The 14,280-nt window shown below is 36.5% G+C and overlaps 1 protein-coding gene across 2 annotated transcripts in view; it reads right to left on the bottom strand.

Annotated features, from left to right (window-relative positions):
* Positions 1–14,280, bottom strand: part of PLS1 (plastin 1) — a 106,240-nt gene that overhangs the window by 13,820 nt on the left and 78,140 nt on the right. For both annotated transcript variants that reach the window (XM_014852046.3, XM_014852047.3), the window contains exons 9-12: positions 13,073–13,168; positions 10,470–10,665; positions 5,683–5,761; positions 2,342–2,456 (exon numbers count right to left, since the gene is read on the bottom strand). In XM_014852046.3, coding sequence (XP_014707532.1) covers positions 2,342–2,456; positions 5,683–5,761; positions 10,470–10,665; positions 13,073–13,168 — 486 coding nt within the window. The remainder of the gene's footprint in view (positions 1–2,341; positions 2,457–5,682; positions 5,762–10,469; positions 10,666–13,072; positions 13,169–14,280) is intronic.

Here is a 14,280-nt window from a genome sequence, read left to right as displayed (position 1 = left end):
ATTTTCTTAAAGTTTTATTTATTACATTTAACCCTTCAAGTCTTTACCTTTAATCTGTTTGGAATTTATTTTAGTGGATGATATATAGTGAAGATCACTTTTTTCCCTAACAAAATAGTTAATCAGTGAGCCAGCCCTGACGGCCTGGTGGTTAAAGTTTGGCACACACTGCTTCAGCCGCCTGGGTTTGGTTCCCAGGCCCAGAGCCACACCACTCGTCTGTCAGTAGCCATGCTGTGGGGCAGCTCACATAGAAGAACTGGAAGGACTCACAACTAGAATATACAACTATGTACTGGGGCTTTGGGGAGAAAAATAAAAAAAAGAGAGGAAGACTGGCAACGGATGTTAGCTCAGGGTGAATCTTTCCCAGGGGGAAAAAAAAAACTTAATCAGTTGTTCTAACATCATTTTTTGGATGATCCTTCCTTTCCCTGCCAATTAGCAAGCACCTTGTCATATATTAAGTTCTATTCTAGGATAGGTTTCTAGGTTACTCTATTCATTCCATGCTTAGTTATGTATTAAACCATTTCAATTACTTTAGCTTTATAATAAATTTTTATATATTTTCTAACAGTTCCTCCCTCAATAGTCTTGGAAAACGTTCTTATTGAATTAGGCCTGTTTGTTCCTCCAATGGAAGTTTAGAATCACTTTATAAATCTCCTTTCCCAACACACACATACATATGCCCACATATACACAAAAGGAGAGTTATTGGAACGCTAACTGGAATTATTTTCCACCTCTTAATTTGTGAAACTTAATATCATTATAATATTTAGTCTTTCTATCCAGGAGTGTGGTCCTATTTGCATTTATTCAACTAGAGATAGTTTTTAAATGATGAAAATGCAGGTCAATTTCATAATACCATACTGATAAGTTATGGCAATTTGAGTCCATTAATTTATATACATTTTTAAACTATTCACATCATTTTAAATGAAAGGATAAAGTTAAATGAAAGTATAAAAATTTAAAAGTCCAACACACTTTCCCTGTAGAAAGCAAATAATCCTGATACAGAAGGTAGAAAAGCAAAGCAAAACACAGAGCAAAACTTGAATATTCAAGTGGCAATTCAGCAGAACAAACATGAACACCAAGGACAGCACAGGTCCCCTGTTTGAGGAAGGAGAAGATGGAGACAAGCACTTCTCTTTAACATTCTTTTTTTTTTTTTTTTTTTTTTTAAGATTGGCACCTGAGCTAATATCTGTCACCAATCTTCTTTTTTTTCCCCTTCCCTTCTTCTTCTCCCCAAAGCCCCCCAGTACATAGTTGTATATTCTGGTTGTAAGTGCCTCTGGTTGTGCTATGTGGGATGTCACCTCAGCATGGCCTGATGAGCAGTGCCATGTCTGAGCCCAGGATCCGAACTGGCAAAACCTCAGGCCACTGAAGCGGAGCTCGCCAACTGAACCACTTGGCCACGGGGCCGGCTCCTCTTTACCATTCTTCTGCCAGATATTCTCCCACCAACTGTAATCAAGTCACTGCCCTGCTCACAAACATTTAATGGCTTCCCACTGCGTAAAGTTTAAAACCCAAACAATTTAATCTGACATTCAAGGCTCTCAACATCTGGCTCCAATCCAAATTTTTAGTGTTCACATTCACTTCTTACCTATCGAATCCTCTGCTATAGCCAAACTATTCTCCCCCATTCCCAGAAACACATTTTATACCTTCCCATCACTATCCCTTTTCCTGACCCTCAGCCTCCTCTCCAGCCCCCTTCTGATAAAATCCTATCCACTTCTCAAACGCTAACTCGAATACCACCTCCTGCATGAAGCTTCTCAAGATAAGTGCAGCCTGTGGCCTTTTCTTCCGTCTAACTCATAACATTCACCTTTGCAGGTGCTGTACTGTATTGCAGATGTTGGCACACATCTTGGCCCTCTCATTTCTTTCGGGCATCCTGAGGACCAACTCCATGCCATGAACTATTTTATATCCTGCACTGCACTGTACAGCTAGTGGCTAATCAATAAGTATCTGTTGAAAAATATTAATGAATAACCAGTGAAGATTTGGCAAGTTCTGGTGGTTATGAAATAGGAATGCATTTATGACGCATCTCAAGAACACTAAGTACTACAACTTGAGAAAGACAAAAGCAGTTATAGAAAGGGTCTGACTGGGGAGACTGCCTTCATCTTTCCAAACACTTATTCAAGCACACTTGTAAACAGGCTATTAAGCTTAACACATTTTGGTTTCAATCAGAACTGTCGGGAGAGATCACACTTTACTAAGCTTTAGGGAACTCTAAATCCTCTGTTTTCTATCAGAACAGAAATAACATATCCATGGTCATTATTTCATTCACCTTCTTCATGTTTCCTCCAAGAGCAGGATAAGGAGGTTTGTTGACTTGGCTCCAGTTGACTGGCACGCGGATCATTTCATAGAGCTGAAAGATCACTAATGCATCTGTAAGGTCACTAAAACAGGGAGAAAAGAAGATGAAGGACCCATTTGACCCAGACCTCCTAATCTAGGAATCTATCCAAAATTTTTTCATAAATGTTTACAAAGATATATGTACAGACATTCATTGCCACAGTATTTATAAATTTGGAGACAACTTCAATGCCTGGCAGTAGGGGCTGTTTTTAAACTATCCGCACCGTGGACTCCCGGGCCACCATGAGGTGGATCTCGATGTACTGACATAAAAAGCTTTACCAGACATATTAAGTTTAAATAAGCAAGTGGTAGAACACTGCATACATTTATTACTATTAAATTTATTTTGAAAAATAAGAGTATTGTGTGCTATGGACTGTAAATAGCGATTACCTCTGGGCAGGAAAACAAGGAATATGGGAGGGGTAAAGGAGGAATTATCATGTTTAATTTTACTCTACATACTTACAGACTTCCTGAAACTTATACAGTGAGAATGAGTTCATGTATTACTTATGTATGATTTTTAAAACTTTAAAAAAATAGTTACATAAAAATCTCAATAGCTGCTCAGTAGGCAGCTGTTCATGTTAAACAATGAGTGTTAAGAGGCAGGAATTTATGAGCAAGCAGGATGATGGAAGCAATACCACTACTTTGGAAGGCAGCTATGCTCACCACTACACCACCAACGCACACTACTACTACTCTGGATTCAGAAAGACATTCTTCTGATGCTGAAAGTATGTCTATTGAGTCTGTTTCCAATTCTTTACTCTAAGGACATAAAGTAACAGCAATTGATTTTAAAATTGCTAGCTCTGTGCTGTATTGTGTGGCTCTTCTCCCTCAACAGCTCGTTTGCTGAGTTATGTTTTGCTAAGGTTCATATTCAAGTTACTGTGCATCTGCGCACACACCACATGGCAGTGGAGGGGCTGGGCCCTGTGCTGAGCGATGAAAGAAAACATCTATTATGAAGGTAATTAAGAGCTGATGAGGTCATCTATAAGCACATGGGGAATTTTATATTAAAAAAAAACTAAAGTATTGGATAGCTTCTGGAATCTCATCTGTTGTATGAAATTTTCTTTTTTACTTTAAATGAATTCACTATTATTTCTATGGATTATGGTATTACTCATGTTTTGTGAATAGGGAAACTGAGGCCCAGAGAGTTTAAATGATTTCCAGAGAATTCAAGATGTGATCCAGAACAAAACTGTCATAGAAAAATTCTAGAACTAATAGTTTTTAAAATATATTTAATAACTTGTTTAAAGGACAGAATTTTCGGTTAAAATCAACCTAAAGATTGATAATGCTTTGTTTTGGTATATATATGGTTTGGTAGGTGAGGAGAAACCACTTAGGGGCGGGTTTAGGAATATGATCCAGACACACATTCACAGACACATGGTTCTGGTGCCAATAGACCTCTGGCTATTGATTTTTTTCTATATCTGATGGTTCTCGTTAAGGTTATGTTACTTTTGAGGATTTTCTGAATCCCCTTTCCCAAGAAAACATGACATAAGCGTAGAAGCCCTGTGCTAGCATGTCTAGATCTACAGAACTAATCTTTAACTGAAACACTGGGTCAATTCTCCACTGTCAACCATAGAAAACTCTAGTGTTCTTGACATTTATGAAGAAGTTACTATGAGTCTCCACAAATCTTAATCCTCTAGTGTTAAATTTACTTTTTAACGAAAAAAGAAATACATGCACATTATAAAAAAACCCAAAAAACTCTAAGTTACTAGAATTAAAAATAAAACTCTCCTCATTACCCTCCACTCCTACTTCCCAGGCTGCATACAGTTTTGGTATTCGTCCCTCCAGATGTTTTTAAAAAAATCATATACCAATATGTATACATTCAATTTTAAAATAAAAATAGGATCCTACTATATCTATGATTATTTTCTCTCAATTTATATTATAGACATTCTTTCAAATTAGTCCATAAAGATCTAACCCGTTCCTCACCTCCAGCATTTGAGTCTTTTACTGCCCTGCTGTTATAATAAGAGTTCCAGTCTAGATGATGTGTGTCTCTTGTGATCTAGCTGGAATTTACGCCCTTAAACAGTTATCAAACCATAATAAGGCAATCCTGCTTTTAGATTTTTAAGGATATTTTGAATGTACACCAAGAAGCAGAAATTACTGCACCATAAATCCTCAGTTAGCCAGTGAACTTTGTCTTTTGTGGCGTTACTCTTCAGTTCATATTTAAATAATTTAGTTAATGTTCATTAAGGAGTTTCCTTGGTGTGTAACCTACTAATAGATTTAGTTAATTAGACCTTTTTCCTAAAAAATATACAATTAGCTGAAATTGAGCTCTTTTGCATTTTAAACGCAGGCTGGTAGATCCTGGAATACAGAGAGAAGGAAGGTTTTCTCTCATCCACACCTAGAGAGACACATTCTCAGCACTACCAGAGAGAACAGGAAATGATTCAGTAAACTATTAGACACACCAATGTTAACAATGTGTTGTCATTTTTTTTTGGTGAGGAAGATGGGCCTTTTGCTAACAACTGTTGCCAATCTTCCTCTTTTGCTTAAGGAAGATTGCCCTTGAGCTAACATCTGTGCCCATCTTCCTCTATTTTTCGTATGTGGGACACTACCACAGCACAGCTGGACAAGTGGGGTGTGGGTCCGTGCCTGGGATCCAAACCCACGAACCCCAGGCCTCCAACGTGGAGTGTGCAAATTTAACCATTATACCACCGGGCTGGCCCTGAGTTGTCATTTTTAAACATGAAAGAATAAGATAAATTATGACAATTACTCAGGGAAAGCAAGTTATTTCTATAAATTAGAAAAAATATACACAACAAATTATGGGATAATTGAGGTTTTGGGCAAAAATATATTAAAGAATGTGAATTATAATGAAAAATATTGATATAATAACAATTTAAAAATATTACTGCTCTAATCTGTTAAAGTTGAAATAATTTATTTTCCTGATCAATAATTTTAAAAGAGTAAGATGGATTATCTCTACCGAAGTGTTCATATTATCAAAAATTATAAGTAATTTTATCATATTCTTATCCTTTTAAATAATTCTTTACTTTTCTTTTAAAATCCATTATTGCCAATCCCCAGCATTCTGAAACTTTAAAGCTTGGCTAAGATTCTTGTGCTTTTCAGAAAATATTCTCATGTAAACATACTTACAGTTTGAAACTTGAAAAGTTGGACCCTGGCCATAAAGCTAAAACACAAGAAAATATTTACCTGTATAAATGATTAATGTATGGGTTGACCCCCAAGGAATTCATCCAGTTCCGAAAGGTCCTCTCTTCCTTGCTCTCTCCTAGAGGAGACACAAGCTCACACTGATGACTCAAGACACATGGAATCAAGAACTGTATTTTAAGCCATTCTGGCAGGTACAAACAGGCCATACATACTTTGCCATGGTTCCTGTGATACTGCAATCCTTTTAGGGGGAAAAATTCTAATTGCCAAAGTCCCTTTTTTCCCTCTGTTTAGAAAGCCTCCATTTGCTCTAAATTTCTCCATCTAAGAGTCCTTTATTGGATGTCTATGAACTACTGTGCCATGGGTTTCTCCGTCCAGAAAAGTAACAGATAAACTTATGTGGTCATATCTTTAGTTATGATTACACACAAAAGGGGTACGCTAAAATTAATAAAACAAAATCTTCAGCAGTCAGGGTAGTATTAGCAAGTTAAACAGAAACAGGAAAGCTGCACCTTCCCCAGTGCGGTATTTCTAAAGCTGCATAGATTATGGTTTTACGCAGAAAAGTTTCTGGGCACACAAACCTACATTTTAATTACACCAAACAGTCATGAAGGGGGGAGGGGATTACAGGTAATATAAAAACAAGCAATGAGGGGATATAACTATTTTATAGACTTCCTGAATTATTTTAGATTGTCACTACTAAAAATACATAAGTGACACAACTCCCACGCAGTGTGCTAAGAGAAAGACACATTTCCTCATGGTAAGTCCCTAGACCTCAAAGATCACCTCAAGAAGAAACTCCTGCAGGCACTCTTCTTTAACCTGTGACCTAACCTTCCCGAGCGTTCCCTTCACAGCAGTGCTTACACCATCTAGAAGGAAAACGTGGGCTACAGTTGCCACAAAGTGGGCAGAGAGAGACGTGAGCGCTCCTTGCCATGTCTGCCTTCTAGTCATTGTCTGGACTGCAAACAGTCCTAAGTGACTCTCTATTATATTATTGTTTGTTTTTCAGTAAAGTTAGGGGATAACAGAATGGCCCAGCTTACATCTCATCACCGGACTCCTGAAAACTGAAACGTTTACACCTCTCATCACTTCTAAACCACAGACAAGTTCAAGTCACTCTCTAGACTTTGGTTCATGTGGGATTCCCAGGACAATTTGGCATATAAATCTGTAATCATCTGAGCTTCAGGGGCCCATCCTGCAGAGCCATCCCTGCGGTCATCTTCAGACTAAGTGCCACAGACAGCATAAACCTGCACACCCAGAATAGAAGCCAAAACCTTGCAAAATCTAAAGGATTCTGTTTTTTGTGCCAACTCTTCAGGAAATAATCTGCCCAGCGAATTTTCATGTGGTTTCAATGCCATTATGTAACAGCTTTCCCAGAATCTACTTTAATTCTTGCTCTATTAAATTATATAGCCATGTATTTCTTGCCTAAATTTTATTCCCTCTGGTCTGCAGAAAAGGTAACTGATCAGGCTGTTGCATCTGCCACTACCACTTTATAATACATATATAACCTACAGAAGAACCTTTTTCAAAAGAACGAAGTTAAACTAAATATTCCTAGAAACCATGCTTGCCTTGTTTGTAGGAGTTATTAAACAGGAGCAAATTAAATATCTGAACTTTCTCTGAAGTGTAATAAATAAGAGCAGACTACAATCAACAGCTCGATGCATGTGATTTGGATTTAGCTTTTAGTGGTTTCTCTAATGACAATGTTATTTTGCCATATATACAATTTTTTTTCCAGTAGTTAGAGAATTTTTACATTATTTCCATCTACGAAAATCTAACATGTTTTAAAATTACAAACACTGAGAGTGTAACAATAGTTTAGTTTTTAATTAAAATAATATCCAAATTCTGCTGAACCTGATAATATAGTGAAAAATATTTTAAAAGACACTAAACTTGTATTTTGATTGAGTTTTGAAACTATTATAAGCTTCAGAGGTTCTTATTTCTTCCTACTGTTCTCAACTAATTATAGCATTATTTTACTTTTTGATGCTTGGAAAGTAAAATAGGTTTTTTTAAGTGAGCATTTATTTATCTAAAACCATTTCAAGTTGTCTTGGTAAATAAATGCTCAAAGCCAGAAGCACTGTGCATTTGTGCAAAAGCCATGGTAAAGCATTAGAAAAACATATGTATTCCAGATTGGAAATGCTGTCTGGATTGCAGACAATTAAAGCAATCTTAGAAGTAAAATCTTAATTGCTGATATAAAAGATAGAAAAAACTATAAGACATTCTTTTCATTTTCAGGGCCAAATTGACATCTGCAATTGATAAAAGTGTCAGAAAAAATAACAAATGTATTAAAAGTAGGCTACTAAGAAGAAGAAAAGGAACCAACGTTTAGTGAGTGAGTACATTTAACACTAATGTGCTGATGTACTAAGTGTTTGTCTCTTCCCGACCTGACCATTATTAAGCACATACTGCATGCGTACTCTTTCATTCATGAGGTCCTTTTAACCGGCTCTATAATTCTTCCAAGTAAGTATTATTAGTCCTGTTTCATATATGGGAAAACCAAGGCTCACAGAAGTCCCTCAGATATTAAATGGTGTAACTATGATTTGAACAAAGTCTAATTCTGTGGCCTATGTATTTTCTATCATCACAATGGTCTATGGTCTTTCTATATGTAGCCTACATATTTGGCTCAATTTAATATGAAGGTTTAATATTTAATTGGGCTTTTAATTTTAATTCCATACAGATAAAATTCTTTGCCAATGAGGACATACTAATATATGAATATGGGATGTGAGAAGGTCAAGTTTCAAATTTCATAAGGATCTATAAAAACAAATTTACAGAGGAAAAAATTCCAATGACAAAGTCAAATACATTTTTGGCAGATGTATCAGGATATACATATGTTCTAAATGAAGATGATTGATAAATATTTCTCACAGTAACTTCTTATACCTAGTAAATACTCATGGAAATATTTAGCAATCCTATTCACACTGAAAAATTCCAAAAGCATGCTGAAGACTAGCAAAAGAATTCAAACGTGACAAAGGAGAACAAGCAAGTTGGAAAAGATATCTAGCAAGAATTTGGTGACTATAAAAAGCAGATCATTTTTAATATGCCACTGTAAACAATGTCTTCTACTATAAGACACAGAGGGATTTTGAAATTTTCCAGACTGATAAAAACTTAGAAGTCTTCCATTTTATTTAAGTTTTTTAAAGTTCTAATCTCTCCCCCTAAATTTCTCTGCTGAAAAAGCTACCCTTTTATCCATCTTCCCTCTCAGTTACATACCTATGTAGAGAATACCATCCTTATTTGATTTTACTGGACCCCAGGAAGAGTAAACTGAATTAATCATATTCCTCAAAGAACTCATTTGTTAAATCTGAAACTTCTTTCATTAATCAAAAAACTGTAATTATAAAGTGACAAGGACACTACACTCTGGTTGTAGCAAAGAGAAAAAGATCATGAAACTGATTTCTCGTTCTGTCTCACACTGGGGAGGAAGGGAGGACGGTGGGTGATGTGAGAGAACGAACATTGCACCATCAAATCCCCCCACCAGGAAGCATCTCTGCTTGAGGGCTACTTTCTCCAAACCAGGGCAACTAGCGAGAATATTTTACCATCAGCCCCTACCTCTGACAACCGCCACCACTGCTGCCACTGTTTTTACTTTCTGTCCTGATTCTAAGGTGGGTTTTGGCATGCATGTGAGTGAGAGTGTGAGAATGGGAGAAGATAAGAAGAGAGACTGGGATACAGAGAGAAGGAGAAAGAACTAAATATTGAGAATATTTTTATCATTATGACGCTTCATCTATCCTAAGCTTCAATAATATCCAGTAAATGTAACATAGCTAAATAATATACAATAATCTGTGTCAGAGAACCTAAATAGACCCTTTCAAAGATTAGCTGCGATAAAAATAAGTTTGTTTATTCACAGGAGAGGGATAAAGGCACTACATCAAATCATGAAATGCAATCATCAAACCTGATTTCTCATGTGTTTACAACTACAATCTCTCATCATTAGGGAAGGCAAATTAGGCGGCGAGTTTACATAATCAAGCCTTGCACTGCTATTCTAATTAAGTTTCATTTGTGTTTCTTGGTTGTCATTCATTCTTCAGGCATATTAAGACAGAAAAAACACAGCATGAACAATGCAAAAAATAAATATCAACTCAGAAAGAACAAATGGTACTGATAAAAAGAACATTCAGAATGAATACATTTATAGAGTATAGAAAAGTACTAAATACAGTACCTACATTAGGAGGGGTCAAATCTGCATTTCACGAAGCAAAACAGGAAAGTATTATAAATTATGAGACAGATAACAATAGCCCACACACAACAAGACAAGTAATGAATATTGTAAATTTTTTCATGTACACTAAAAACATTAAAAAGAGAACAATACTGGAGTCAAACTGCAGCTTTCAATGAAGGAAATAAGCTACAAATAATTATTTTTTCCAATAGATAATTCATTGTCCATATTGGTGGTGGAGTTATGTTATGCAGCTATTTAAGAAAATATTTTAAATGTATGACAGTTTTCACTAACCTCTTATGGAGAAGCGAGACAAGTAAGATTTACCCCAGCATTCTCTTTTAACCAAAACCAATAACCACTTTCTTTAATGTGAACATTTTCACGGATGCACATGCCAACACACAGTAAATTGCAACTCCCACCGCAATCCCCTTCCTCTGACAGTGAAGTAGCATAATAGCACAACAAGATACATACAGTGAATCAGTTAAGGGTAGAAAGAACATACCTTCCAACAGATTCATATCAATGTCATTATTATCAGGCTTGTGTAGGCATGGGTAGGTGTTAAACAGGTTAGCTACAAAAGCTAAATTAAGTTTAGGATTGCCTGAAACCACATCAGCAGGAGTCACAAACTGTCTGCAGCCCAGTTTATCTGCTTCCTGAAGCATAAATTCAGCACGCTTCATGTCATTTCTCTCCTAACCAATGAAAGAAAATAAAAATAGTCAAGGTTAAACTTTTGATTGGCATGCTTTTTTTATTGATCTACATATTTATAAGCAATTACTTTTTCGGCAATATATCAAACAGTGGCTCAAAATAAGAACAGAATTTGCAAGAATTCCAACTCAATTTCCCATTTAAAAAAAAATCAGTAAGAACAAGTTTATGAGTTTTCTTGATGGGATCAGAGTAATATTTCACCCTCATCGCTGAAACAGATACTCAACAAAACTCTCAAATATTATATCAGTAAGCTCCTCCCGGTCAAATTGGAGGTAACCTGGTTAAGGACACATATTAGAGTGCCTTCTGGCTAAGAGGCTGAATTGCCTCACTCATTCTACCCTGAATGCTATTTCCAGTAGACTCTTTTCTCAATGAAAAACAAGTTGGGATACATAAAAAAATATTAAAATCAGAAGGAATAGTACTTTCCACAGTTGCAAAACCCTAGAAACAAACCAAATGCTTATCAACAGGAGAGTAGATGAATAAACTGTTATATTCACACAATGACATACAATATGAGCGACTCTTATCAATATGTTCAAAATAAGTACTAGAAGTTTAAATAAGACATGATAAACTTTATATGAAATTAAAAAGTAAAATTAAAAATTTAATTTTGTAAGGAATGTATTTGGTTGAAAGAAAACTATGTAAAAAGAAAAGCAAAAGAACACTGAACATAAGACTCAAGATGGTTATTATTGGACTAAGGTGAGGCAGAGAGATGAGATGCAGAAGCAGCGCACAGTGAATTAACACCAAGGTCTTAGTAAGACTGAGGGACTAAGGGTCCATACGGGTTTGTTAGTTTCCAAAACAAACAAAGAAACAACTCCAAGCAAGAATAAATAAAAAGAGGGAGATAAATGGACCCATGATGAGAGTATATCATGATCAAGGATTATGACTTATCTAATTCTGTGTGTCAGAGATGCAAAGAAGTAAAAATGTAAGTGAAATCAGAGAAAGGAATAGGTTCAATGCTATTAAACAACAATAAAAAGTTCCTAAGGTAGACATCAACAAATCACAATATGTGGCCCTTATTTAAATCTTAATTCAAATAAGCTATAAAAAAACGTGACATTTATGAGGCAATTGGCAACGTCAACATTGACTATATATTTTGATGATGTTATGGATTACTGTTAATTTTTCTAGGTATGATAAGGTATTATGGTTATATTTTTAAAGTGTCTTTTAGAAATACATATTGAAATATTTACCACTGAAATGATATGATGTCTAGGATTTGCTTCAAAACAATCTGGGAGAGGAGGGAAATAGGTAGGTGATAAATGAAAAAACATTGACCATGAGCTGATAATTGCTGACCTTTGGGGATGAACAGATGGTAGTTCAGTATACTAAGTCTGCTCACTTTTGCATATGGTTGAAATTTTCCACAAGTTTTTTTAAGTTCCTAATTTTCTAACTCAAAATAATTTGCAAATTTTGCATAGCTTAGCAAAAGTAAGTTTCTTACATTTCTTTTTAATAATGTGAAATATAATTAATTAGCAATGACTCAAGTTGTCTTTAAAACTAAATATTATGGATATTGCACTTTAAGTACTTAAAAGATTTTCATAAACTATAGTCTGACCAGATTTTAATGTTTAGCTACAACAATCCCTGATATTTACAGCTTATGCTAAAAGAAGGGGCTTCCTAGGAAATGTGTGAGATGGGTCAGCATCTGTACCTGTCCTTCCTACACCATCAATACTCAGAATTGCCACCTTTTATTTTGTGTATTTCGAAACGTAAGTTGGAAGAACTGATAACCAATTGCTTCGCCATCTAATAACGGCTTGTTGTTCCCTTCTCCAGTACACAGTGACAGTCACAAAAGCGTCCTGGTGAGTTCCAGTTATGTTGCACCAGGGAAAAGTCCACATACAATTCACTCCACATATATGCAAGGTCAGAATTACGCAATGCCCTTTCTTCAGTCACGACAGCCAGCTGGCTTAGCATGGAGATTTGGAGCCTAAGGCAGGAAAACACTTCTGAAGAGTAAAGGCCAAGCTTTAATGAAGGGCTGAGGACTCCACCAGGGAATGCTGCTTGGAGAGAACTGCTCTCTCAATTCTAAATTTGACTGTGCTCACTCGTTGAATTCAGAGAGACAGAAAGTAGAACTGTGCTTACCAGGTCACGGGAGAGGGGAATGGGAGTTATTGTTTAATAGATAGAGATTTCACTATGGGATGATGAAAAAGTTCTAGCGATGGCTAGAAGTGATGGCTGTAAACAATGCAAATGTACTTAATGCCACTAAACTGTACACTTAAAAATGGTTAAAATGGTAAATTTTGTTAAATATATTTTACCAAACAAAAAAAATTTTAAATTAAAAACTGTACTCACATTAAATCCTGAAAGGTCAATGTCAATGGCAGGTTCACCAACCTGGTCACCTTTAGGTGCAATCTGATTAAGCAGATGAAAATAGGCTCTTGAATCCTTCAAGGAAAGAAATGAAATAGAATTTTTAAAATGAATAAAGTCATCATTGGATTAGGAAAAAAGTGCTCAAACTGAAGAAACACCCTCATCTCAAAGAATGGAGTAATAGTTCAGTAACTTCTTACTTATAGCTTCCTGAATGCACGATGCTGTCTCACATGTCAGAGCTTCTAGCAACACTTCCCTACACCTGGAATACTCTTCTTCACCTTTTTCATTTGTTTACACTCCCAAGCACCAGCATCAATTAAGATTAGGGCCAAATATAATCTTTGGAAGCCTACTCTGGTTTCTCCAGATGAATTAAGGGCCCTCCTCTATATTGCACAGCACCCCATGCCCACCTCTATAAATAAGCTGTGAGCACATGGTGTTAAATCATCCAATGAAGTCTTCTTCAGAGATGGCTATCATAATTTTTCCCTGTACATACATGTAGCTCCTCCCAGGGAAAGGCAGAATCTGTTTTCCCTCCCCTTTAACTTAGATGGGCCTTGTGACTTGCTTTGACCAATAGAATGTAGTGAAAGTGATGTTCTGGGGGCTTCCAAGCCCAAGCCCTAAGAGCTTCTGCTTCTTCCCTCTTTAAGTTAGCCTCCACACAAGAAGTCCAATTATCCGAGACTATCATGCTGTGAGGAAGCTCAAGCTAGCCAGGTGGAAAGGCCTCCAGGAGAAGCAATGAGGCACTAGACATGTGAGTGGTGCCCTTGAGCACCTTCCAGACCAGCCCCATTAACAGCTGAAGGCAAATGAGTTAGTGATCCCAACCACAACTATGCAAAGCAAAACCACCCAGCCAGGCTGCCTTAACCCACAGAATCATGAGAAACAATAAATTATTATTTTAGCTAGTAAGTTTTGAGTGGCTTGTTATATAGCAATAGACAACGAAAATATCCATCTACTAGATGTTTATCTCCCTGTGTAACTGGTAAGCTTCTCAAGAGCTAGGTCTTGGGGACCGGCCTCGTAGCCCAGTGGTTAAGTTTGTGTGCTCTGCTTCAGTGGCCTAAGGTTATGCTGGTTCGGATCCTGGGTGCAGACCCAGCACCACTCATTAAGCCATGCTGAGGCAGCGTCATACATAGCAGAACTAGAAGGACCTG

This window comes from Equus asinus, chromosome 21, assembly GCF_041296235.1.
Source record: "Equus asinus isolate D_3611 breed Donkey chromosome 21, EquAss-T2T_v2, whole genome shotgun sequence".
Classification (NCBI taxonomy): domain Eukaryota; kingdom Metazoa; phylum Chordata; class Mammalia; order Perissodactyla; family Equidae; genus Equus; species Equus asinus.
This window is presented reverse-complemented; position numbering and strand designations above follow the sequence as displayed.